The sequence below is a fragment of the Equus quagga genome, chromosome 13 (genome assembly GCF_021613505.1).
Source record: "Equus quagga isolate Etosha38 chromosome 13, UCLA_HA_Equagga_1.0, whole genome shotgun sequence".
NCBI classification, from domain to species: Eukaryota; Metazoa; Chordata; class Mammalia; order Perissodactyla; family Equidae; genus Equus; species Equus quagga.
The window spans coordinates 53,798,355-53,821,803 of NC_060279.1; the positions used below are offsets into that span (position 1 = coordinate 53,798,355).

The 23,449-nt window shown below is 61.3% G+C and overlaps 1 protein-coding gene across 4 annotated transcripts in view; it reads left to right on the forward strand.

Annotated features, from left to right (window-relative positions):
* ADGRG1 (adhesion G protein-coupled receptor G1) overlaps positions 1-21,391 on the forward strand; it is a 39,708-nt gene extending 18,317 nt beyond the window's left edge. For all 4 annotated transcript variants that reach the window (XM_046681674.1, XM_046681676.1, XM_046681675.1 and 1 more), the window contains exons 2-14: positions 8,256-8,344; positions 8,913-9,335; positions 10,819-10,951; positions 11,495-11,642; positions 12,234-12,365; positions 12,710-12,826; positions 12,934-12,979; positions 13,210-13,313; positions 14,057-14,175; positions 15,756-16,024; positions 17,101-17,209; positions 18,201-18,469; positions 19,969-21,391. In XM_046681674.1, the coding sequence (XP_046537630.1) occupies positions 8,256-8,344; positions 8,913-9,335; positions 10,819-10,951; positions 11,495-11,642; positions 12,234-12,365; positions 12,710-12,826; positions 12,934-12,979; positions 13,210-13,313; positions 14,057-14,175; positions 15,756-16,024; positions 17,101-17,209; positions 18,201-18,469; positions 19,969-20,099 (2,089 nt within the window). In that variant the 3' untranslated portion in view covers positions 20,100-21,391. The remainder of the gene's footprint in view (positions 1-8,255; positions 8,345-8,912; positions 9,336-10,818; positions 10,952-11,494; positions 11,643-12,233; positions 12,366-12,709; positions 12,827-12,933; positions 12,980-13,209; positions 13,314-14,056; positions 14,176-15,755; positions 16,025-17,100; positions 17,210-18,200; positions 18,470-19,968) is intronic.
* Positions 21,392-23,449: the final 2,058 nt, after the last annotated feature.

The window sequence follows — 23,449 nt, forward strand, 5'->3', positions numbered from 1 at the left end:
CGGCTTCCTTCTTTGTTTAATGGGCATGATGGCACCTGTCTCAGAAGGCTTTGGAGAGGGTTAACTGTGTCTGTTTGTGTAACGAGCTTAGACTCAAGCCTTGCATTTTCAAAGAGCTTCATTAACGTCAGCCGTGTCACCGGAGGTGGAGGGCACGGTGCCCACAGGTGCGCAAGCAGCAATGGGGGACCTGGCGATGCTGCGCTGTGTGCTCAGTGAGCTGGGATGGGATCCTGGTCTATGCCTCCGCGGCCCGTCCCTGGGGGGAGCTGGTGGCTCCTCCTTGCCCAGGCACCGGCCCGACCGCCCGCCCGCCCTCCCGCTCGTGTGCGGAAGGGACCTCAGCCAGGGATCTGGGACCTGGGGGAGGAAGACAGAAAGTGAGGGCTGGCGGCTGACCTTGGGCACGCCGAGGGTCTTGCATGCCAGAGATGGGCTCTCGGCCAGGCCCAGGGTAGCTGAACTGCAGCCCTAAAAAATGAGCAGGGAGGTGACAGGCTGACCTTGTAGATCTGGCCTTGGGCAGTGTGAGAACACAGACGGAGACGGGGAACTTCAGCCAGACGGCCGAGGCCGCCTGTGGTTGGAGAGGGAAGCAGGGCTGGCTGGGAGAACAGAGGGCCCAGCACTCTCTTTGCCCCTGACTGCCAGCTGGAGGTGAGCCCTGCCCCCACCCTGCGTAAGCGCCTGGAGGCCCTGGTCCAGGGAGAAGGCAGGTGGGGACCGGGGTCATAGTCACCTACTCTACAGAGCAGGAAACTGAGGCCCTGAGAGGGACAGGCTGGCCCCAAGTTCCCAGGGCCAATTAGCCGAAGAGCTAACTCTGGACCTTGTGTGTCTGACCCCTGCCAGCCCTCCTGGGTGCTCCTCGGGCAGGTGCTGGCTGGCGTGTGCCCCGGGTCCTGGAGCCCAGCCTCGGTGGCTCCTTGGGGACAGGGCGGGTGGGGGGGGACACTTGGCTGTGGGCTGCGTGGCCCCAGGAGCACGGAGCTGAACAGGGCTGGCACCGGAGTCCCTGGACTGCTTGTAAGAAACCCCGGAGCCCGAGCCTCACCCCTCCTTAACCCTTCTCCTCCCTTAGTGCTGGGGTTCTCCAAGCCACTTGACAACTCTAAGAGGCTTCGATGCTCCGTTCCTAAAAGGTCTTGCATCCTCGTATTCTCATTCTCTCTCTCTTTCTTTCTCTCCCTCCCTCCCAAGTCCAACATTGTGAGTGTCTCAGCTGTCTGAGGCAAGGCCGAGGGCCCGGTGGGCTGGGGCTGGCTTTAATGGAATGGTCAACCTGGAGACAGGGCTGGCAGTGCCCTTTGCCCTGGAGCGGGGGCTGCTGGCTGAAGGGAGGTGGGATGGGGCCAAATATACCCCAGGCTCCTGGGGGACCTCTTGCCTGGAAGTGTCCGGGATGGTGATGAGTTGCCCTGGGGAACAGCACAGCCTAAGTGGCTCCCGCAGCCCATCTCATGCTGGCTAATGGCCTTGGGGACAGCTCCGAGCGACGGGGAGGGGGCTGGAGGCTGGGAGGGGGCGATGCCGACAGGCTTCTTATCTGTTTGGTGTCAAGCCTTCTGGGAGCTTGGTCTCCACATTGGTAAGAGGTGTCGATCCGCAAAAGGTGCAGGGTTACAGTGGGCTGGGAAACGAAGCCCAGCTAGACTCTGTGGATTTTCTTTCTGCAGGACTTATCAGAGCCTTTGACATCTAATACGTAGGACCAAGAAGGGCCTGTAGTGTTTCTCTCCCTTGGGAACTAGTGCTTCTTAGAAGGTGCTCTGGCAAGTCACCTTATGGTAAAGTGAGGAGGATAGTCCCCGAGAAGGGAGGGGACTCCAGAGACCACAACGGCTAAACGCACAGGCTTTGAGCTTGAGCAGATTTGGGTATGAGTCCTGGTGTGGTGCTACTTACTTGCTGTGTGATCTTGGGCATCACTTGGCCTCTCTGGACTTTGGTTTCCTTATCTTTGAAGTGGGGATAATGACAGCGTTCGCCTCATAGCGTGGTGGTGAGGACTGAGTAATCATTCGGGGAAGGTGCTGTGCAGGACCCTGGCTCAGACTGAGCGCTTGCTGAACGGGAGCTGTCGTTCCCTCCCCTTCGTGGTCTCCAGGTCCTTCTCACGGTGCCAGGTGGGCCCCTGTCCATTCCCACTCACCCTCTGCTGTTCCACTGAGCACTGGGTGACCAGAGTGCGGAGGCGGTCAGTGAGGATGGGGAGGCCCGAGGCCCAGGGCATCGGGACCGTCAGAGACACGTCACAGGCTGGCACCCAGGGAGCAGGGCCAGTGTGTGCAGAGGTGGAGGTGGGAGCATCCAGCCCAGGCTGCTCTCTGTGTGGGTGACCCTGGGGCGGCCGCCCCAAGGCTTCTCACTCCGACGCTCTGGTTCCACCCTGCGCGGGCGGTCCTGGTAGCTGGCTCTCAGTGGGACTCGGAATCTTCTCCCCTGGCCTGGCCTGTCCCTCGCTGGCAGGGAGGGCCCACCTCTCCCCTGCCTCAGTCTCCCCACCAGGCCAGGGCCCGTCTGGGCACACAGAGGGAGCCGTGGCCCAAGGTGTGGCTAGACCAGAAGCCGTGAGGCCTGGGGCCCGGCTGGCAGGGGCAGCCCTCCAGGGTCTGGAGTGAGATGGGGGAGCTCCGCGGGGGCACGAGCCGGCAGGGCCTGGGCCTCCGCCAGCCTCGGGGGCAGGCAGCCAGCTGAATTTTTATTCTCCTTTATTGTAGAAAAATTCCTGACACCTGAAGTCACGCTGCTTCCCCCAGAGTGACACCCTTCCTGCGGCAGCTCTCTGTGGTCACTGAGCTTGGGCTCAGTCACCGCACTTGGAGCGAGAGTGGCTTGAGTTTCGGGCTGCGCTCCTGGGGGCTGTGGGCGCTGCCGCCTGGCTGGGAGCGGCAGTGGCCCTGGGTTCACTTGGGGCTGGCGGGGCACCTCCTTTGGTTTGTGGGTACACGGTGTTTCTAAGCAAGATGGATTTTTAGGAAGCCGTTTGGAAACAGCAGGTGGAGGGTCCTCTAGCCCCCACCCCGCCCTCCACGGAGGAAACACCTGCAGGAGTCTCTGTGCCCGTTCTGTTCCGCTCGGAGCCTCCCCTCCCTGCTGCCCTGGGCCCCTCCCCGTTCCTCCTCCGGGGGGCCAACCTGCCCGCTCACCTGCCCCGCTCCGGGCCTTCTTTCCCTTTCCTGGCCTTGCTCCCTGCAAACACTTGCCTGCGGGGCGAACACACACGCGTGCTTACACTCCCAAGGTTTGGTGCCTGCCCACCCCTCTCGTTGTCCCTCTCCTGGGCCAAATCTTTCCCTGATAAGGGCCTCTGCCCAGGGCTCGGGGTGGGGGGTAGCCAGCCGCTTGATGTTGCCCACCCCGACCCCTGAGGGCAGCCGGAGCAGGAGAGGCTCACACCTGGGACCCCCTGGGGCTCCCTCCCTCCAGCTTCCAGTCCCACCACCCAGGCCCCCCTGCTCTTGGCTGTCCCTGGGGAGGCCCCTCAGGTTCCCGGAGCCCTGCTAACGCCGGGGGAGCCGCAGAGGAGCACAGTGCCTCCTGGCCGAGGCTGGAGAAGGGCACCGCTGCTTCACCACTTAGCAGCTGAGTGACCTGGGGCCGGTCCCCACCTGTCTCTGACTCTCCTTGTAAACAGGGCCACACGTGTCATCCAGGCCTGTCACCCAGCGCTCCCCAGCCCGCGGAGTGTCGGTCCATGGGATGCTGGCTAAACCCAGACTCATTCCCCGGCCCTACCCCAGACCTGCTGCATCCTACCCTCTGTGCGGCGCGGGAATCTGCATTTTAGCTGCCTCCCTGGGTGGTTCTGACCCACGGCGGGTTGGAGCACCTCTGATGTGAACTCTTGTGGCAGTAGGGTGAAAGGCACCTAGCGTCGAGTGCAGGCTGTGGTCCTGCCCCCCGAGGACACAGATGTGAATTCAGATAGGGGACAAGCAGCTCGGGAAGGCTCCCTGAGAGAGTGTCTTCGCTGAGCCTGAAAAGATGATCTGGGTTGTCACGGTGACAGGGAAGCATTGCAGGCAAGGGGACCGTCTGGAGGTGGGCTGGATAAGCTTGTGGCCCACCCTGTGTGTAATGGGAAGGAGAGGGAACCAGGTCCAGGCATCTTCCTGGAGAGGTGCCTGCCCGGGAAGGAGTGACTGACCCCTGAGCCGCCTGGGACCTGTCCACTCAACTTCCACCTCCATCCTCCGAGGAAATGGGTTTTCCAGGAGCCTGGACGGGCTATCGGTGACTCGTGGCTCCACGGGAATGGCAGAGGAAGTGACTCAGGCCCGGGGGGAGAAAGTGAGCCTGCCGGTCTCCTGCCCTCCCCCCGTCCCACACGGTGAAGATGGGCTCGGCCTGAGCTCAGCTGGAACCCCTTCTGCGCCCAGCCAGTCCTGGGCATGGGAGGGCCGGGGAGTCCTGGCTTAGGCCAGCCCTGGCTGCACCCCGCTCGGCCTGGATCCTTGGGGACCCCGTGATGGTGGCCCCCATTGTGTCAAGCTGGGCCGGACTGTTCTGTTCTCTGTGTGTTTACGGAAGGCCTGAGGTCAGGGGCGGCTGCTCCGGAAGGGGATCTGTGTGTGTGGGGGGTGCTCCCCTGGAGGGATCGGGCGTGAAGTCCTCTCTCCCAGGCTGGGATCTCTGAGCTGCCCAGGGTCTTGGCTTGCCCCCCATTTTCCTCTCCTTTTCTTTGGGGATGTCTCAAAGCCAGGGGAACATGCATCTCTCAGACCTTGGCCAGTGCCAGCTCGGCAAGACGATGTCTAGAGCGGGTCCCAGCTCCGTGTCTTGTCTCCACTCACAGTCATCCTGGAACAGATAGTCCTTCCCCTGCCTCAGTTTCCCAATCTGGAAAATGGCACAGCAGTAGAGCCAGGCTCACAGGGCAGCTCTGAGGGTTTGAGGCTGTGGAGGGTGTGGCTGGTGCTACTGCTGTCACCATCGTGCTGTTGCTAAAAGCCCCGCTCTCGGTAATGCCCAGGCTCCGGCCCGGTGCCGTGTGAGGTTAGCCGAGGGTCTTGCCTGCGGGCTGGTGGGAGGTTCTAAGAGCACCGGATGGCCGAAGCCCGTCCAGCTCTGAGGGTCTCCTGCTCCCGACCAGGGACAGGTCCTGTCCGTGTGGAGGTTCATATATGGACTCCTGGTTCCGGGCTTCAGGCTGCAGAGCACGGCCCCTCCCTGGGTGGTCAGGTGGTGGCCCCGGGTGGTGACTGGGCATCCTGCCGTCCTGCTGGAGGTGCAGGAGCGTGGGGCCGTCGTGGAGACGTACTGCGCCCTCTGAGTGGGGTGGCAGTGTGTGTACGGGGAGCAGGGGATGGGGGGTGCCGTGAGATGGGCAGGGGAGGGGCTCTCTGTCGGGCTGGCGGCAGTCGGGGGAAGAGCCCAGTGGACAAGCGGGACAGGGCCCTCTGCCTGCCCGACCGGGGCTAGAGCCTGTCCTTGTCCCCAGACCGGCTCTCCCGTCGCTGGGGGTGCCACGGCCGGCCTCGGGTCCGGGCTGCAAGGAGGGAAGTTTTCTGGGTGGGGCTTCGCTCTGCCCTTTGCCGTCAGTCCCGCAGAGGAAGTTTCTTGTCATGCTCCAAGAATTTCCCGGCAAGGTGCTCTGGACGTTGAGCTGGCCGTGGAGGCCACAAAGGGAGCATGGAGGGTGGGAGGGGAGGTGGAGGAGTGGGGCCTGTGGCAGGCCGGTAGGGGCAGGCACGAGCTGTCAGAAAGGATGCAGAGGTAGTTAGCTGACACCTCTGGCACCTACCACTTGTGTGGCCCTGTTCTAAGTCCTTTACAGGTAGCAGTTCATCTCATGCTCACACTGACTCTTGAAATAGGCTCACTTTTTAGTCCTATTTAAAGATGAGGAAAGTGAGGCCCAGAGAGGGTGAGCAACTAGCTCCAGGACACACAGCTAGTGAGTGGAGGAACCAGGATTTGAACCCAGGCAGTCTGGCTCCAGAGTCCTCTCAACTGATAAGAGTGAGTTAAAGGAAGCCAGGTGGCCCCTCGCCCTCAAGTCCCAAGAGTGGTGAGGGGGACAGAGTTGTCCTTCTTGGCATGGGTGTTCAAACAGCCAGAGTGGAGGGGGGATGAGCCAGGAGGTGTCTGGGTCGTGTGGTCGGCCCCTTGTCTGTGTCTGAATCCCTTCCATGGTACCTCACAGTGGTACAGCCTTGCTGGTGCCCCTCCAGTGACGGGGAGCTCACTCCCTCTCTCTGCTTCCTTTGCTCTCAAAGATCAGTCCAGGAGGACCGTTGTGAAGTGGACGGTTCTGCCCTGTCCTGGGCCTTGTCTACCGACGGTGCTGGCTCACTTTGAAAGTGAGCGGGCCACATGTGGGTTCTGGCCAGCTCCATCCTTGCTTGCTGTGTGATGTCAGGAAGTTATTGGCCCTCTCTGGGCCTCAAATCTAAACGCCATAAAATGGAGAATTAGGGCCAAATTCTCAAAGTGATCTGTGAGCTATGAGTTCACAAGTACAGAACGGTGGTCACAGCAAGTAGGGCTGCCTGCAGGAGGTGACATTTGGATTGGGGGTCAGAAGTAGATAGCAACAGGGACGGGTAGAAAGGAGAAGGATTGAGGCGGTCCGGGAGGGACATGTTCCTTTCTCCGGATGCTGGGTTTCCTTCTGCTGGTCTGAGGTGGCAGGAGGCAGTTTCCAAAGGAGCCAAAATGCTCAGAGGGGATGCAGAGCAAAACCATAAAAAACCTAGGAAACCCTAGGAAACAGTCACGTTCCCTAAAACACTTTCACATCCTTCTTCAAAGGGAACCTGTGGTGCCACCAGGGCAGGACGATGGGCCCAAATGGCCTCTGATTGGACTGATGAGGCCTGAGAAATTGGAGTTCTATTATGCATGGTGGGGCACAGGAGACTAGCTCTAGCTTGAGGGGGCCAGGTTAGCTCCAGCGAGGCCAGGCCCAGGAAGAGGGCAATGAGCTCCCACCTGGGCTACCCCTCCCTTTAACGCTGTCCTCAAATATTCCGTGCAAAAGCCACCACTTCCTGGAAGTCCTCCTTGATTTCTCTCAAACTCAGACTCCCCATATGCCCCCAGGTTGCCAGACTTCCCTTCGTCTGGCTTGTGGCTGATGATTGCATCTGTCTCCACGGCCGTATGCACTTCCGCATAGGATGAGGCTGCCTGTCTGTGTCTGCCAGCACTCAGCTGGTCACAGGGCAGGCTGGCGGTGGAGAGGGCCTAGCCACCTGGCATCTCTCTAGAGCACCCAGTCTCGCCCGGGAAGGGAGAGCCACTGGCCTCCGGAGTAAACTCGGGCAAGTCTTTTAACCCCTGGACCTCAGGTTCCTGGTCTGTAAGATGGACCCGCTTCCCGAGGTCAGAGGGAGGACTAACACAGGGCTGGGGTGGGGCAGTCAGCGCTGAGCCCCTAGAGGCCAGGGGCGGGCAGAAGTGCCCCCTTAGGCAGGCATGGGCTGGGGGCGCCGGGCCTCCCCACCCCAGGCCGCACGGTGTCCCCACCAGACAGGCTGGCTGGCTGTCCCTCGGCCTCCCCAGCTGCCAGGCCCTGGGAACCGACTCCCCCTGGTGGCTGTGACGGGCAGCACCCTTCCCCTCGGCCGGTGGAGGGCGCCGTGGGGGCACCGACCCGCCGCTCAGTTTCCCACCAGATCCACCCACCCCGCCCTCCTCCAGCATCCTCCGGGCCCCAGCATCCGGGCACCAGCATCCACAGAGATGGCTCAGGAGCCCCAGGCTGGCTGAGTGGGGGTGCACCATCCTGCACAGGCTGGGGGCTGCGAACAGACAGGCGCTGGCCCATGGTGGGAACCACGGGAGGCCAGGCCTGATGCAGAGGGGTTGGGGAAGGCTTCCTGTAGGAGGCGTCCTCCACGAGCTAGGTCTCAAGGATGATGACGGCGGGGTTCCTGGAAGAGAGCCCCGTTTTTCCTTGTCTCCTCCACGCCTGGGAGGAGCTGTCCCCAGCTGATTCTAGCCAAGGTCACCCCATCACTGCCGGGTCCAGAGGGAGATCGTATGATGAGCCCCGTTTTCTGTGACTTACACAGGGCCATGCAGCCAGCAGAGGCAGTGTTCGGGCTGGAACTTGGGCCTCCGGACGGCGCTGTCTCTTGATGCTCAGCTTCTGGCAGTTGGGGGGAGGGGAAGAGGTGGAGCCACGGGCTGTTTCCACACTGGCCTGCCCCCCACGTCCCACATCTGGGCTCCATTGGTCTCCCTCTCTGCAGGGCTGCCCACCGCCCTGCAGTCAGGCCCCTGGTGACGCTCCTGGCCTCTTTCAGGTGGTGGCTCCTCAGGGTGACTTCAGGGAGGAAGATGGCTCCCCAGACGCTGCTGCAGATAGCGCTGTTCCTGCTCCTCCTGGTTCAAGGTGTGCTTTCCTGTGGGTCCCCGGGACGGTTGTGCCTTATGTTAAAAGGCCCTGTGTCTAGGATGGCTGCCAGCAAAGTCACTAACCCTTCGGGCAGGCATGGGCCTGCAGACACAGCTTAGCAAGTGGATGGTATTTTGGAGAAAAGAAAAAGATAGCCCTTCTTTCCAGCAGATGCAACCCCACCGTGAACAGCTTGGGGGACACGGGGAACATGGACTGGGTTTCAGCCCCACTCACCTCTGCAGTCAGATCATCCTTGAGCCATGCACAGCCTGCACAACTGTCTACGGCAGGCATCGCCTCGTTAAATATCTTATTGCTACTAAAAGGGTTTTTTAGCATTTGAAATTATTATTAATTTTGAGTTTGTTCTTTTCATATTTTGAAACCAGTAATTTTGAGCAGGGTAGACTCACATTTTTGTAGACCCTTTGAGGCATAGTCCCTTGAAATGTGTGTGGGTCCCAGGCACTGGGCTCCTGTGTTCTGGGCCCTGGCCTGCCCCCTCCCATGGCCCTGGCTGGCGCCCGCCCCAGAGTCCCATCTGTAGTCTCTGTGTCCTCAGGTGCCCGTGGCAGGGGCCCCGGGGAAGACTTCCGCTTCTGCGGCCAGCGTAACCAGACACAGAGGAGCAGCCTCCGTTACAGTGAGACGCCGGAGCTGCGCATCTCCATCCAGAACTCCGAGGAGGCCCTCACGGTCCACGCCCCCTTCCCCGGAGTCTCCCCGGACCCCCAGGATTTCCCGGAGCCCAGGGGCCTTTACCACTTCTGCCTCTACTGGAACCGCCGTGCAGGGAAACTGCATCTGCAGTACGGCAAGAAGGACTTCCCACTGAGCGACGGGGCCTCCCGCCTTCTGTGCTTCCAGTCCCAGGAGGAGAGCCGGGCCCAGGGTCCCCCGCTGCTTGCCACCTCTGTCAGCTCCTGGTGGAGGCCCTGGAACACCAGCCTGCCCAGCGCTGCTGGCTTCACCTTTTCCTTCCACGGTGAGGGACTTCTAGGTGGAAGGAACAGCATGGGAAAAGGCCCGGAGGCAGGCTTGAGAGCAGACGGGGTGCGAGAGCGAGGTCACGGAGCTGGGGCATTGTGCACGGGCAGTGGGGAGCCATCAGAGGTGTCTGAGGAGGGTTGAGGGCTCCCAGGTGCACTTCAGGAGGGTGTGTGGGAAGGCAGGGCCGAGGGCGGAGGGGTAGGTCCGGTGGAGAGGCTGCAGGGACGGTCCAGGGCAAGAAAGATGAAGCCTGAGAGAGGTGGGAGCCGAGAGGACGGGAAGACGGGACAGGCTGTCAGGAGCCAGAGGAAAATTTCCGCTTCATCATCATCATCATCAATTGTTCATCCCCCTTTCATGGAGGAGGAAACTGAGGCACAGAGGGGCACAAAGCTGCACAGCTCCTAAGTGAGGGAGCCAGGATTTACACCCAGCAGCTGATTGGCGTTTGGGGTCGGTGGGTGCAGGAGACGTTGCAGGTCAGGGAGGCACGAGGCAGCCTCTGACGTGCGGAGGCTGTGTGTTCTGCTGCAGTGTGACTGGTGTGGTGTGGCCGTCGCCTCCTGTGGCGCTGAGGGAGGACAGGGGGCCAGAGGGAGCTGCAGGCCTCCTGGGGTCTTGGTTTACCTGGTTCTCACTCCTTCCGGGCATCTGGGGTTGGGGGCGGGGCTCCCAGGGGTGGGGTCGGGGGGACACAGCCCTTTGACGATGTCAGCAGCTCCAGGATGGTGATGGCGCTGGGGATGGCAGGGCAGACCTGGCTCCCGGCCCAGGGGCTGTCCCGTGAAGCCGACAGGCCCCCACCCCCAGGCTGGGATTCGGCCCCAGCCGGGCAGGTTCAGGGCAAAGTCAGGCACAGCTGGGCACATTTCCGGCCTGGTAGTCTTTGGCCCCTAGAGCGTTTTTTTAAAAACATGAGCCAGAGTTTTCAAATCGCCTAAAAATCAGGCTTTCTGCCTCATAAATTCAGATGTGGCTACCCAGGGCCTGCCTGCCTTGATGGTGCAGGCGTGCCTCCTCCCCACATGTCTCTGTCCCCGTCTGCCTGCCTCGTCTCCACCCCTTCTGACCCCTGGACACACCTGAGTCTGTGGCCCTGGGGTGCAGGCGACACGGCGGAGGGCCTGGAGCCTGGGGAGGGGCCGGCTGGTGGCATGGAGTCCCCAGAGGCACCACACAGGCCCCCCCAACCCCCCCGTCTCTCCTGGCCCTGGAACAGCGCTTCCAGCTCCGTGTGTGGCCAGAAGGGGGCTGGGTCAGTGCCTCCCACCCGGCCCTGGGGGGGCTGGAGCTGTGGAGGGTCCCATGGGGCAGAGCCCCCATCTGGCTGGCCTCATCTCTGAGTGACCATGGGGGGATCCACCCCACCTCTCGGATCCTCGGTTTCCTCTCCTGTAACATGGGGATAGAAGCTTCCAGAGTTGCAGGAGGATTAAATGGGAGCACAGCCTGAGGCAGGTCCGTCTGTGCCCCCCCAGACCCTCCCCAGAAGGCCTCCCACGAGGCCTCCGTGGACATGTGTGACCTGAAGAGAGAGCTCCAGCTGCTCAGCCAGCTTCTGCAGCACCCACAGAAGATGGGGAGGAGGCCCTCACCCACCCCTGTCCACCAGTGAGTGCGGGAGGCCAGGAGGGGCCCCCGGGCCTGGCCGGGTTGGGCCTGGGGTGGGGGCCAGTGGGGGGCCTCTCCTGGGGCTGGAACCTTCTCATCGTCCCATCTCCTCCTGGAGGAGCCAAGAGGCCGCCCTGCAGGCCAAGCCCCTCGCCTGCCCTATGAGAACGTTGTAAGAAGAAACATCACAGCTCTGTCCCAGGACGGCCCCCCAGTAAAGGGGAAGCGGTCAGCCCACTTTAGAGCTCGGCAGACTGAGGCCCAGAGATGGTTAGGGCTGCTCCATGGCCATGGAGGGCTCGGTCCAGGCAGACCTGGGGCCAGGACCCGGGGCTGAGTCCCAGGAGAGCCCCACCCTGTCTGCTTCCTCCAGCTTCCTCTGTCCCCCGCAGCTCACTCTCTCTGTCCCTCACTCACCGGCTGTGTCCCCTATCGCCCTGACCCTCCTTCCCCTCTCTCCTCCCTCTCTCCTGGGTACCTGCCTCTCCCTCCCTGCCCGCCCCTCTGCCTTCCGGGCCCTCACCCGCCCCCTCGCCCTGCCAGGAGGCTGCAGAGCCTGGAGTCCAAGCTGGCCTCGGTGAGGTTCACGGGGCACACGGCGTCCTTCGAGGAGGATCGGGTCAACGCCACGGTGTGGAAGCTCCAGCCCACGGCCGGCCTCCAGGACCTACACATCCACGCCTGCCAGGAGGTCAGGGGTCAGGGTCTGGGCCGGCCAGGACAGGAAGCAGATGCGGGGGCTGTGAGCGCGCCCCTCCCCCGGGCCTCCAGGAACCAGGCGTGTGCCCTGGAGGAGGGCCTAGGCCAGCGAATGCCCGTGGGGTTGCCCCACAGCACTGAGGACCTTCCTGGATGGTGGTGGGGACAGAGGCGGGGCAGGACTGCTCCTGCGCCAGGGCCCCTGCGGCACACCGTGTGGACAGAAGAGCAACCCCAGAATGCTGTGCATGCACCTCGGTCCTGAGACTGCCCCTCCAGGGGACCTGGTTAGCGGGAAGCCACCCGCACCGCCCCCATCCCCCAACACCAGGAAGCTGTAGGCAGAGGTGGCCCGGACCACAGAACACCCCTTCACCCCGGGCCCTGGGCTCTAACCACAAGGCTCCCCAGCCGGCACTGGTGCCTGGGAAAGGAGGGGCGAGAAGGGTTGTTGTGAGTCAGGTTCGGCTCCTGAAGGAGGTGGGCTGAGAGATGGCAGCATGCAGGAAGGTATGGGGTGGGGATGTGGAGGGGAGCTGGGGGTCCACCTCTGCCTAAGCCCCAGTGGGACCCTGGTCTGCAGGAGGAGCGGGGCGACATCCTGGAGTACTCGGTGCTGCTGCCCCGCGCGCTCTTCCAGAAGACCAAAGGCCGGAGGGGGGAGGCCGAGAAGAGACTCCTCCTGGTGGATTTCAGCAGTCAAGCCCTGTTCCAGGTGTGGGCCCTCACCCTCATGCTCTCCCCTGGGGAAAGCCGTGGGGAAGGAGGGATGGAAGGAGGCGTGGAGCTGAGCCACCTCTTCCAGGAGTCAGAGCCTTTCCTGTAAAGTCAGAAATTGGACTGCAACCTGCAAATCTCCCCAGGAGAGGTCTGAAGGCTGTTGCTCTTACTACAGTGTAAATGACTACATGTGCAAGAATTGTTTCCAGAGGGCAGCTCAGCATCTCAAAGTGGTGTGCTGGGGAGAAACAGGAGTCTAGCGAGCCTTGGGGACCCCTGGGTCTTTCTTTCCAGCCCTGAGCCCCCTCCCTACTCTCTCCCGCCACCCTGTATATCCAGGACAAGAATTCCAGCCAAGTCTTAGGTGAGAAGGTCTTGGGTATCATGGTGGAGAACACCAAAGTGGCCAACCTCTCAGAGCCCGTGGTGCTCACCTTCCAGCACCAGCCGCAGCCGGTGAGTGTTAGCAGACCAGCCAAGGGGACGAGCCTGTCCAAGGCCTCCCTTCTGAACCATTGGCTGTGACAAATGGGATCCGCTCTCCTTCCCTCTCGTCCCTACAGAAGAACGTGACTCTGCAGTGTGTCTTCTGGGTTGAAGACCTGACACGTGAGTGTGGAGGGGTCGCCGAGCTGGGCAGGTGTCTGGAGGAGAGAGGTGGTCCTGGAGGGTGGGGGAGATGGGGTCAATCAGGGAGGGCTTCCTGGAGAAAGTGATGGCAGACTAGGGATCTGCCAGATGGAGCAGAGGCCTGGAAGAGTCATACAGTCATGCATTTGGGAGCACAGTGAGTCCTGGGGGCCTGGGCTTATCAGAGCCCCATGCTGTCCCCTCCTCAGTGCGCAGCCCGGGGAGCTGGAGCGACGCTGGGTGTGAGACCATCAGGAGAGAGACAGAGACGTCCTGCCTCTGCAACCACCTGACCTACTTTGCAGTGCTGATGGTGAGGGGCCTCCTGCCCTGCAGCCGCACCACAGGCCGAGTGCTTGCTGTGGGCCAGCCGCTCTCACATATATGTCAGTCATTCCTCCCAGCAACCCCCGAGGCGGCTTCTGTTGTCCCATTTCATAGATAAGGAAACTGAAGCTCAGAGAGGTTCAGCAATTTGCCCAGGGTCACACAGCTAGGAAGTAAAAGCACTGGTCTCTAAAGGCCTTGGTCTTTATTCCCAACTTTGGGTGCCTGATAAACATACCGATTCCTGGCCCGAGCCTAGGATCCTGACTCCACAGGCTGGGGTGGGGCCAGGAGGCTGTTCCTCTGGGGGATGCCGAGGCCCAGCATGGAGCCCTTGCAGTGCACTTCAGTGCCCCAAGCTCTCAGGAGCTTGGTATCCTAGGTTCGTTCTCTCAGAATCTTAGGACCCCGGCATCTGAGGGCCGGATGGCCTTCCAGCTCTCCCTGGGGTGGGGAGCTCACTCCTTTACAGGAACCCCGTTCCGGTGTTGGACGTCACAGACAAATCATTAGTGCCGGGACAGAAAAGGGAGTCTCGGGGGGGAGGTTCTTGACGTTTGGGGGTCAGGGACCCATTTGAGAGTGTGGTGGAGGCCACAGAGCCCCCCAGAAAAATCCACCCATGGGGCCACATTCTGCTCTGTTTGGGGGGTGTGGCTTCATCTGGGGGACCCCCCCGTGTCGAGCTGGGGACGCGGAGGCCAGCCCTACTCTGTCTCGTGGACCCAGGTGGCCTCCATGGAGGTGGACCCCGTGCACAAGCACTACCTGACCCTCCTCTCCTACGTGGGCTGTGTCATCTCCGCGCTGGCCTGTACCCTCACCATCGCCGCCTACCTCTGCTCCAGGTGGGCCGGGGAGGGCGCGGGAAGAGGGCAGCACGGAGGAGCCCGCCCTGGAGGCTGGCCCGGCTGCCCCTGCGGTGGGTGTGGTGGCGGGAGGCCTGGAGGCACAGCCGGCTGACCCTAGGGGCCGCGTCTCCTCCTCGGGTCTGCGGCATTTGGAGAATGTGACGTTTACAGATTTGATTAACTGCCAACCTTGGAAATCAGGACAATCGGCATAAAAATCTAGATTTCTGCCTTTGGATGACCAGCAGTGACCCCGCTGGGGGCGCGTGGTGATACGATGGTGATGGTGGTAACGGTTATGCTTACCTCGAGCCTCCCACGTGCCCCGCACTGTTCTAAGTGCTTTACGTGTATCAACTTGGTTCATCCTCCCAAGGCCCCTGGGAAAGAGTGCTCAGAGAGGGTAAGAGACTTGCCCGAGGGCACACAGCAAGGAAATGGCAAAGGCAGGCTTGAACCCAGGCAGGCTGGCTCCAGGTCCACGGGCCCCAGCTTCCGGGGCTGAGCAGTGGTGGCTGCTGTGGATGATCCTTGCTAGCCTTCTGGGCTCTGGTGTCTGCTTTGAGGCCTGGCCCCTGCAGGTGTTGGAGCTTGACGTCTCCCCCCATGGAGGCTTCTCCCATATGGAGGGGAGACACCCTTGGTTCAGTGGGACACCCCGTGGGTGCTCACGGTCCTCCCCTGGGAGGAGGGGAGCCGTGTGCATAGGCAGTTGTGTTGTGGTGCCCGCAGCTGTGCGCATGGTAGGGCTGGAGCAGGTGGTGAGGGGCGACAGCCGGCAGGCTCAGTGGGGGGCTGGGGACAGGCGCTTCTTCACCCCTGACATGTCCCCACTGATCACAGAAGTGCCCAAGGACACGGGGACCGGAACCCTTAGGGCCTGAGCATCTTGTCTGTGCCAGACACTTTGCATCAGTGTGACCCTCACCCACCCAGGCCCCAGCCCAAGTTAGGGGCAGGGCGGGCGCACATCCCAGACAGTGACACTGGGGCCTGGGTGTTCCGCTGCGCCCTCTGGGACGGGCAGGGGGTGGGCCCAGGCTGAGCATGGCGGGGGCGTGGGGGCTGGGCAGGAAAGGCCAACAGGGCCCTGGACCACGCGGAGTCCCGGGATGGGGGTGGGGCTGCGATGTGCACACAAGACTTGCAACCCTGGAGACAGACGGACACATGCGCCCTATGCTCACAGACTCACAGACACACAGGTGTGCAGACAGACAGGCGGACGCAGAGCGTGGTGGCATGGGTTCTCCAAAACAGCAACACACCCCGTCTTTCCTCTGACTTTGGGAGCATCTGGCTGATGGTAGCGGCTGGCTTGTCTTCCTCACTCTGTCTGGCTAAGGCTGTTGTTAGATGCGCACACGGGCCCCGAGCCCGTGGTGCTGGGCACACAGTCAGCGTACAGGGGCAAGCGGGGAGTGGCCTGGCGGCAGCCACAGGGGTGAGATAGGGAGTGTGTGTGTGTGTGTGTGTGTGTGTGTGTGGTCTGGGAAAGCTGCCTGGAGGAGGAGGAGGAGTGGGCACCTCCCCCTTCCCACGCCAGCCCCAAGGGTGACCCCTCCAACCCCGCACAGGAGGAAGACCCGGGATTACACCATCAAGGTGCACATGAACCTGCTGCTGGCCGTCTTCCTGCTGGATGTGAGCTTCCTGCTCAGCGAGCCAGTGGCCCTGGCGGGCTCTGAGGCTGGCTGCCGTGCCAGCGCCATCTTCCTGCACTTCTCCCTGCTCGCCTGCCTCTCCTGGATGGGCCTGGAGGGCTACAACCTCTACCGGCTGGTGGTCGAGGTCTTCGGCACCTATGTCCCTGGCTACCTGCTCAAGCTGAGCATTGTGGGCTGGGGTGAGTTGGCAGAGGACGTTGGTGGGCCCCCCAGACCTGCCCCGTCCACTCGGCTTTTGGAAAACACAGGCGCCTGGTTCTGCTTCTCCACCTACCTCTCTGTTCCTCACGGCCCCCTTCACCCACCCATCCTCAGGGCTTCCTAACCTTGGCTGAGGCAAGGTCCCTTTTAGGAAGATGAGTGGTGAGCCGTCTCCCCAAAAAACACATATCCTCCACATTGCTCACTCCTTTAAAAGGAGGGTTTGCAGATGGAGCCACCATGTATGGATGTGCAGGTTGTGCACTGCTCAAAGGCACCCAGTTGGGGGATGAGTGGGGCTGTAATCCAGACCTCCACTCACCTAATTCTCCCAGGCTGGCAGTGGCCCTGCCTGTGAATCCCCCTGAACCTCAGGTAACAGAGTCCCCAGGGCTCTGGCATTTGTTCTTGACCAAAGACAACCCAATTTGCCTACGGCCCAGATCTCTCTTGTGTCAGACCTGGAGGCCCAGGGGCACCCACCACCAGTCCCTTTGGACAGAGCACAGGCCCACCAACCACGTGGCACTGACGCCACCTTGCTGCTCCTCCTGTGTTCCTCATTCTGCCTTCCTTCGTTCCCTCTGTTGATTGACATGGAATTCCTTCAGAGCTGGCTCTGTGTCAAGACCCAGGTGTTTGGTGGTGGGCGACTCCCCTGACCCAGGGAGCTCTCAATCTCCACCTCACGGACAAGGTCAAGGTCCAGTACAGACTTCCCCTGGGGATGGAACTCTGGACGCCCGCCCTTGAACTGTCCTCTATCCACCAATGTCCCGTCTGCTCCTCCTGTCTATCCTTGTGGAATCCAGGGGAGCTGCAGGCCTCTCTCCTAAGGGCCCCGGGATGGTGAGGGGGCGGGGGCGAGGTCAGGGGAGACAGGCCCCCTCCATGGGAAATCCAGACTGGAGTGGGGAAGGGAAGGGTCCAAGCCTGGAGGATGGTGCTGGGTGGGCTCTGGGAGCAGAGGGCTGAGGGGACGTCTTGCCAGAGGGCGGGACATAGGAGGGGCTCAGAGCTGGGGAGACGGAACTCCACGCTTTGCTGCCCACAGGCTTCCCCATCTTCCTGGTGACGTTGGTGGCACTGGTGGACGTGAACAACTATGGCCCCATCATCCTGGCTGTGCACAGGACTCCAGAGAGTATCATCTACCCTTCCATGTGAGTGGCTGTGTGCAGTGGGGGCAGGAATGTGGGCCTCGGTGGGCAGAGGCCAGAGAGCAGCCCAGACCCAGGACACGCTGACCAGGAGACCCCTGGGTGCCAGGGCCCTGGGGGTTTTGGCCTGGCAGTGTCCAGAGCACTGGGCTAAGGGTCAGGGAGGATGGGAAAAGGCCTGGATCTGCCACTCACTCACCAGGTGACCTTGAGCGGGTCCTCAGTTTCCCCACTTGTGAGTGGGAGTATGGGTTGGAGCACATGAGCCCCTGCTATGTTCCTTTGCTGTCCTCTGCTGTCTCCCCAAACAGATGGAAAGATGGAGGCCCAGAGAGAGCAGGGGCCCGCCTGTGCTGCCCAAAGGTGCCCATCTGGGGATGAGTGGAGCTGAGACCCAGGCTCCTCCCCTAACTGCCCAGGCCAGTGGCCACCTACCTGTGGGTCCCTTGAACCTTGACTAGGCACCAGGGCTCCTGAGCACAGGCTGGCAGGAATTCTCTCCATTTGCTCAGTGCTTTGAAGATTTCAATCTTTTACATCCTGAGCTTGTGGGGGTTTTGGTTCACCTTTGTGCTATCTGTTTTATTATTTGCTTCATATTTTCTTTAAATCATCTGACCTGTTAATTTAAACGTATTTTTAAAAAAATATTATATCAATACTATGAGTAGAAAGCAAGCATCACTTGTCACAAGCAGTGAGTAATGGTGAAAATAAACACGGGGACCACAAAGTGCTGGCTGAAGGCTGTGAGCGGCTCTTTGTTGAAGGGGGAGATGGGCCTGTGTTAGGGGTGTTAGACACGTGAGCACCAGGCGGCCTTTCCCTCGGCCACAGAGACGGAATAAAGGAGATTGAGGAGAGTGACTTTCCCACGCTGTAGCCAGAGGTGTTTATAGCGGCTCCCCGTGACTCAGCTTCCCCTGGTGCTCCCCGGGCCCGGGAGGCGCTGTGCTAGCAGCTCGTGCGCTGAGCCCTCTGGCCCTTCCCGCAGGTGCTGGATCCGGGACTCCCTGGTCAGCCACGTCACCAACCTGGGCCTCTTCAGCCTGGTGTTCCTCTTCAATGCGGCCATGCTGGGCACCATGGTGGTGCAGATCCTGCGGCTGCGCCCCCACGCCCAGAAATGGCCCCACGTGCTGACGCTGCTGGGCCTCAGCCTCGTCCTCGGCCTGCCCTGGGCCTTGGTCTTCTTCTCCTTTGCTTCTGGCACCTTCCAGCTCATCGTGCTTTACTTCTTCAGCATCATCACCTCCTTCCAAGGTAAGCATGGAGAAGCCCCGCCTGCCCCTGGCCTGGGTGGGCTGCACGGGCTGCAGAAGAGATGATCCAGGCCGCCCGCAGGCCTCCCCTCTCTGGGCCTCAGTCTTCCTGTTCATAAGATGGGCGCATCCAGGCTGCAGTCGGCAAGTCTTTATTGAGTTCCTACTATGTGCAGGCCCTATGCTAAGCCCTGGGGCTAGTGTTGTGAACTGGTTGGGCGAGGGCCTTGTTCCACAGAGCTCATCTTTAGTGAGGAAGACGGAGTGTGACAAGCAAGCACACAGCCGTCCGAGGGGATCTCGGAGAGGAGGGATGCGCTTGTGGGCAGTGTGACGGACAGCCTGGGCTCGGTGGGGGACACCTGAGGAGAGTGGCCAAGGAGACCTCTCTGTATGAGACATTTGGAGACAACAGAAGGACCCAGCCAGGGAGAGATCAAGGCCTCCTTGCTCCGAGTGTGTTCCTCGGGCCAGCAGCGTCACCATCATCAGGAGCTCGTTAGACAGACAGACTCCGGCCCGCCACAGACCCGCTGAGTCAGGATCCACGTGGTCACAGATGCCCAGGGGATGCGTGTGCATGTTGCAGGCAGAGGAGACCTGGGCTGGGAGGAGCGCTCCAGGCAGAGGGAGAAGTAGGAGCAAAGGTCCTGAGGCTGGAACAGGTCGTGTGTTAGAAGAAGAGTGAGGAGGAGCGAGGCTAAAGGGCAGCGTGTGGGGGAGCGGGGCGGAGGGGAGGGCAGAGGAGCAGAGAGGCCGGATCGTGGGGGCCTGGCCTGAGGCCAGCAGAGTCCCTCCCTGCTCTCCCTGCCTCCACCTGCCCCCGCCCCACCCCGTCTCTCTCACACACACACAGACACACACAGACACACACACACACAGACACACACACACACACACACACACACACCCTCTGTTCTTGGCCGTGCTGGGTAGGGAGGAGGACATGGGCAGGAAAACATGGAGGGCCTGGCCAGGCCGAGGGGCACTCAGGGGCTGCAAGGCCAGCCTCCCGCGCGGCATCCCTGTGACCAAGTGGGGGTGAGGGAGGTGGGTCTGTGCTTTCTCACCCATGAGGTGAGGATTGTAAATGCCCCTAAACTCACAGACATTTGCTGAGCTATTAATAAATCTCAGTATTACGATCTGAGCGGAACGATATTGCGTGGTGCTTGAACACGTGGGCCCTGGAGGCAGACCACTGCCGTTTGCCTGTGGCTCAGCCAGCTCCCCTTTCCTCCCTGGGCCTCAGCTTCCTCGTCTGTAAAACAGAATAGCATTGACTAGGCCCAGCCTCGCAGGATCCTGGAGAGCAGGAAGCGAGGTGGCACCCAGTGAATTGCACAGGGTCTGGCGCATAGTAGGTGCTCCTGAGGTGACACTGGTGCCGGTCGCCTGTGCAGGGAGGAGGGCAGGGGGCAGATCTGAGTCGAGGTGGCTCTGGGGGTGGGGGTGGGGGGCTGCCCCGCCCGCTGAGCCCTGTGCCCTCCCTGCCCGCAGGCTTCCTCATCTTCCTCTGGTACTGGTCCATGCGGCTGCAGGCCCGGGGCGGGCCCTCCCCTCTGAAGAACAGCTCGGACAGCGCAAGGCTCCCCATCAGCTCGGGCAGCACGTCGTCCAGCCGCATCTAGGCCGCCAGCCGCTCGCCAGCGTGAGGAGCAGGGGTGTGGCCTCTCCTCACGGCACTTGTGGCCCCTGCAGCCAGGCCGGCCCGTGGCGGGTCAGCTGGAGACTTGAGAAGCCCGAGGACCTTGGAGGGATGGGGCTGTCGGCATGCCGGCCAGACTCTCAGGCTGGACCTTCTGAATCGGCCTGGGGGCGACTCGGCTCTCAGGTCCAGCTCACAGGGGCTCAGGAGTGGGACTGTCCCCCAGCCCTCCTAACCTGGGGCTGAAGTCTGGTCTTAACTCACCGTGGCTGGCCCGGCCCTCTCGACTGGGCGTCAGGAGCCCGCCAGCCTCAGGGTCAGGCCTCGGATCTTAGAGGCTGGGGCATCCTGTGCCATAGCTGGTCTGTCTCTTGTGATCCGCTTGAGGACACTCTGCAGCCCCTGTCATTTTAACCCAAGGGTGGTACCAGGGGGAAGGTTGGGGCAGAGCGTTGGAGCCAGACCCCTGGAGGAGGACAGCCCCCTCCCGGAGCACAGCTCTCCTACCTCTGAGCCCTGGGCCCTTGCCCTCCAGCAGCACCCCCACCCTCCCCAGTCCTCCACGCACAGCCTGGGGGCCCAGTTCCACTGCTGTATTTTGGGTACAGTTTCCCAGGAGCCACCAGGTGCCTGCTGTAAACCTCTATCTACTGCGCAGGCCTCTGCCTGCCCCTGACTCAGGCTTAGTGTAGACGCTCTGGGCTGGTCTGCCTGTCCATCTGGGCCTCTCCCTTGCTCACACTGCCAAGCCCGCTGGTCCCCCCTCGGCCCCTCCCAGAACCCTCTTGTGGAGAGAACTGTGGACGTGGCAGGCCAAATCTGTTTCCACGGCAGCACCCTGAAGATAGACATGCCTCGCCTGGTGACACTGGCTAAGAGCCTGACGTGCTCCTGAGGGGTCATCCCTGAATCGCTGCAGGCGGACGTGAGCATGCTGGAGCCCCCCACAGTTAATTCTGTTGGACACAGACAGCCAGACCTGGTCACTGCCCATTGTGAGCGCTCAGTCTAGTGTGTGAGGCATGTACAAGACAAGAGCTCCAGGAGCTGCAGACACAGGGCTGGGGGAGCCATCATTCCTGGCTTGGGATCCAGGAAGACTTCCTGTAGGAGGCAGCTTTTGATCTAGATCTCATCCTTAAAGATGGGGAGGATTTTCTTTTTAATTACTGCTTCATTTGTCTTTTGATATTAAAAAGAAGTACATGTTCGTTGTAGAGAATTTGAAAACTAGAAGAGTGTCAAGAAGAAAATAAAAATCAGCTAACAAACCGATGTCAACATTTGGGGGAATTTCCTTCTGAGCGTTCTTCTGTGCTTCTACTAAGAGTCACTGATGTGAACACCTCAGGGCCAATCAGGAAACATAAATTAGAGGGCCATGTGTGAAAAGAAATCTGCTAGAAACTTTATAGAGAAAGGAGGAGGATAAATGGCAGAGTGGTGTCAGTGTTGGGGAGGCAATGGGGAGCAGTGGGGTCTGTGGCAGACCAGAGATTATAAGCCCCACGCTGAGGGAGCCAGCTGTGCTCAGCTTTGGCCGGTCACTGCCTTGCAGGGGTGAGGGCCCTTGTAGCCAGGCCGCCTGCCTTTCTACAATAAATGAGAATCCCAATTGTGGTAGTGCAAAATCCCCTGATTTAAAAATTGGGCTAATCCAAAAAATTGGTTGAGTTCAGTCCTCGGCTGCTTAGGTGACATATGTAACCAGTTTACTGAGCAGGTGAAGTAGGTGGATGCAGGCATGGAGTGACTGGACTTTTCTCCTGTCACCACCTCCGGCCTCCTCTGTCAATCTCCCCTCCCCGTACCGTGACACAGGTGAAGCGGCTCAGGTGGGTTTCTGTCCCCCTTGGTGACGAGAGCAGTCATGTGTGAGCACGGCTATTTGTGCCCAGGTCTGAAAGTCCGTGCAGGTGGCCGCAGGTTGCCGAGCTTTCTGCCCTCTGGGGGGGCGCGGGCTGGGGACAGGCAGGGTCTCTGGAGGGGTGAGAGGGGTGTGAAGCCACCTTGGGCATGAACGTGGGATCTTTAGGGACCTTGGCATGTCTCTCTTGTTCCCTTGGCCTCTGTGTCCACCTTTCTCCAGCTCCTGAGGACGGACGGCAAGCCTTCCCAAGGTGGCCCCTACACGGTCCCGATTGGGCAGCTCACGGGGGTCAGCCAGTGCCCCTCTCACAGACGTCTCGGTTTCTGCGAGAGCATTTCTCGGAGCCGCATCACTTGGCTCCCCCTGGGCCACCTCCCCAGCCTCAGGGAGGGAAGGAGCTGACCCAGCCCCCACCCCAGACACACAGCTCTCCCTCAAATTCTCCCACTTGGACGAACTCGTGAATGCCAAGAGGTTTTTTCCCCCCTCCGAGGCCAGCTCAGGTAGCGGGGAGGGGTCCCAGGTCAGGTCCCATCTTCTTGTGACAAGCCCTTGATGGCCCACCTGACAGTTCTGTGGCGCTCCTTGACCCTGACGGTTCTAATCGTGCATATCACTGGGCTATGGGGCCTTGGGCAACCTGTTCCCACCAGGATACAAGCAGTTTTGCGTCTGGAGATGTCCCTTGGCATGGGGAATGGATTGAAGTGGCCAGACGGCTGAAGGCCTTGGCCCTGGAGACAGAGCCGCACCTGGAGCCTTTCACACAAGTGGAGGTGGGAGGCGGCAGGAGGGGAAGCTACAGATCTGTCTGCACTGGAATTTGGGGGCCCAGGGCTCTGTAAGAGGTTCCAGGCCAGTCCCCAGCCCCCTTGGGGCCTAGGAGAGGTAGCCCTGCCCAACCCCCCTTGCCACTTCCCCAGCCCCCTAGGCCTGTCCTTCCAGGTCTCCAGAACACTCTGGGCTCTGGTCTGTAGATCTCCAGGCTCTTCTTCACCAACAGGCACCGGTGAGGCCCTCTGAGGGCCCAGGTGCCAGGACAGCTCTCCAGTGGTGGGCCCAGTAGGTCACAGGTCACGAGGCCTCGTCCACCATCTCACCTCCCCGGGCCTGCAGCTGGGAGGGAGGTGGCAGGTTGGGGCAGGCTGCTGGTGGGGAGGAGGGGCAGGCCGGGTGGCTCCCATCGGCCCTGCAGCCTTCCCCACAGAGGAAGTGCCTGGGGCTCAGCGCCAGATTCCCACCTGCTGCCGGCAAGCCAGGAGTGACCCCGACGCTCCTCCCAGGCCCGGAGGGCCCAGAGGGGACTGTTTCCTGTCTGGACACTGTGTGGGAGGACAGAAAAGTAGACGCCAATCTGGGCTGGGCCAGTCCCCATTAGGTCCCCAAGGCAGAGAAGGTCCGTTCTGGTCCTGGGGCCTGAGGAGGGTTGCTGGTGACAATGCACCTCCTCCTTGGCAGGACGC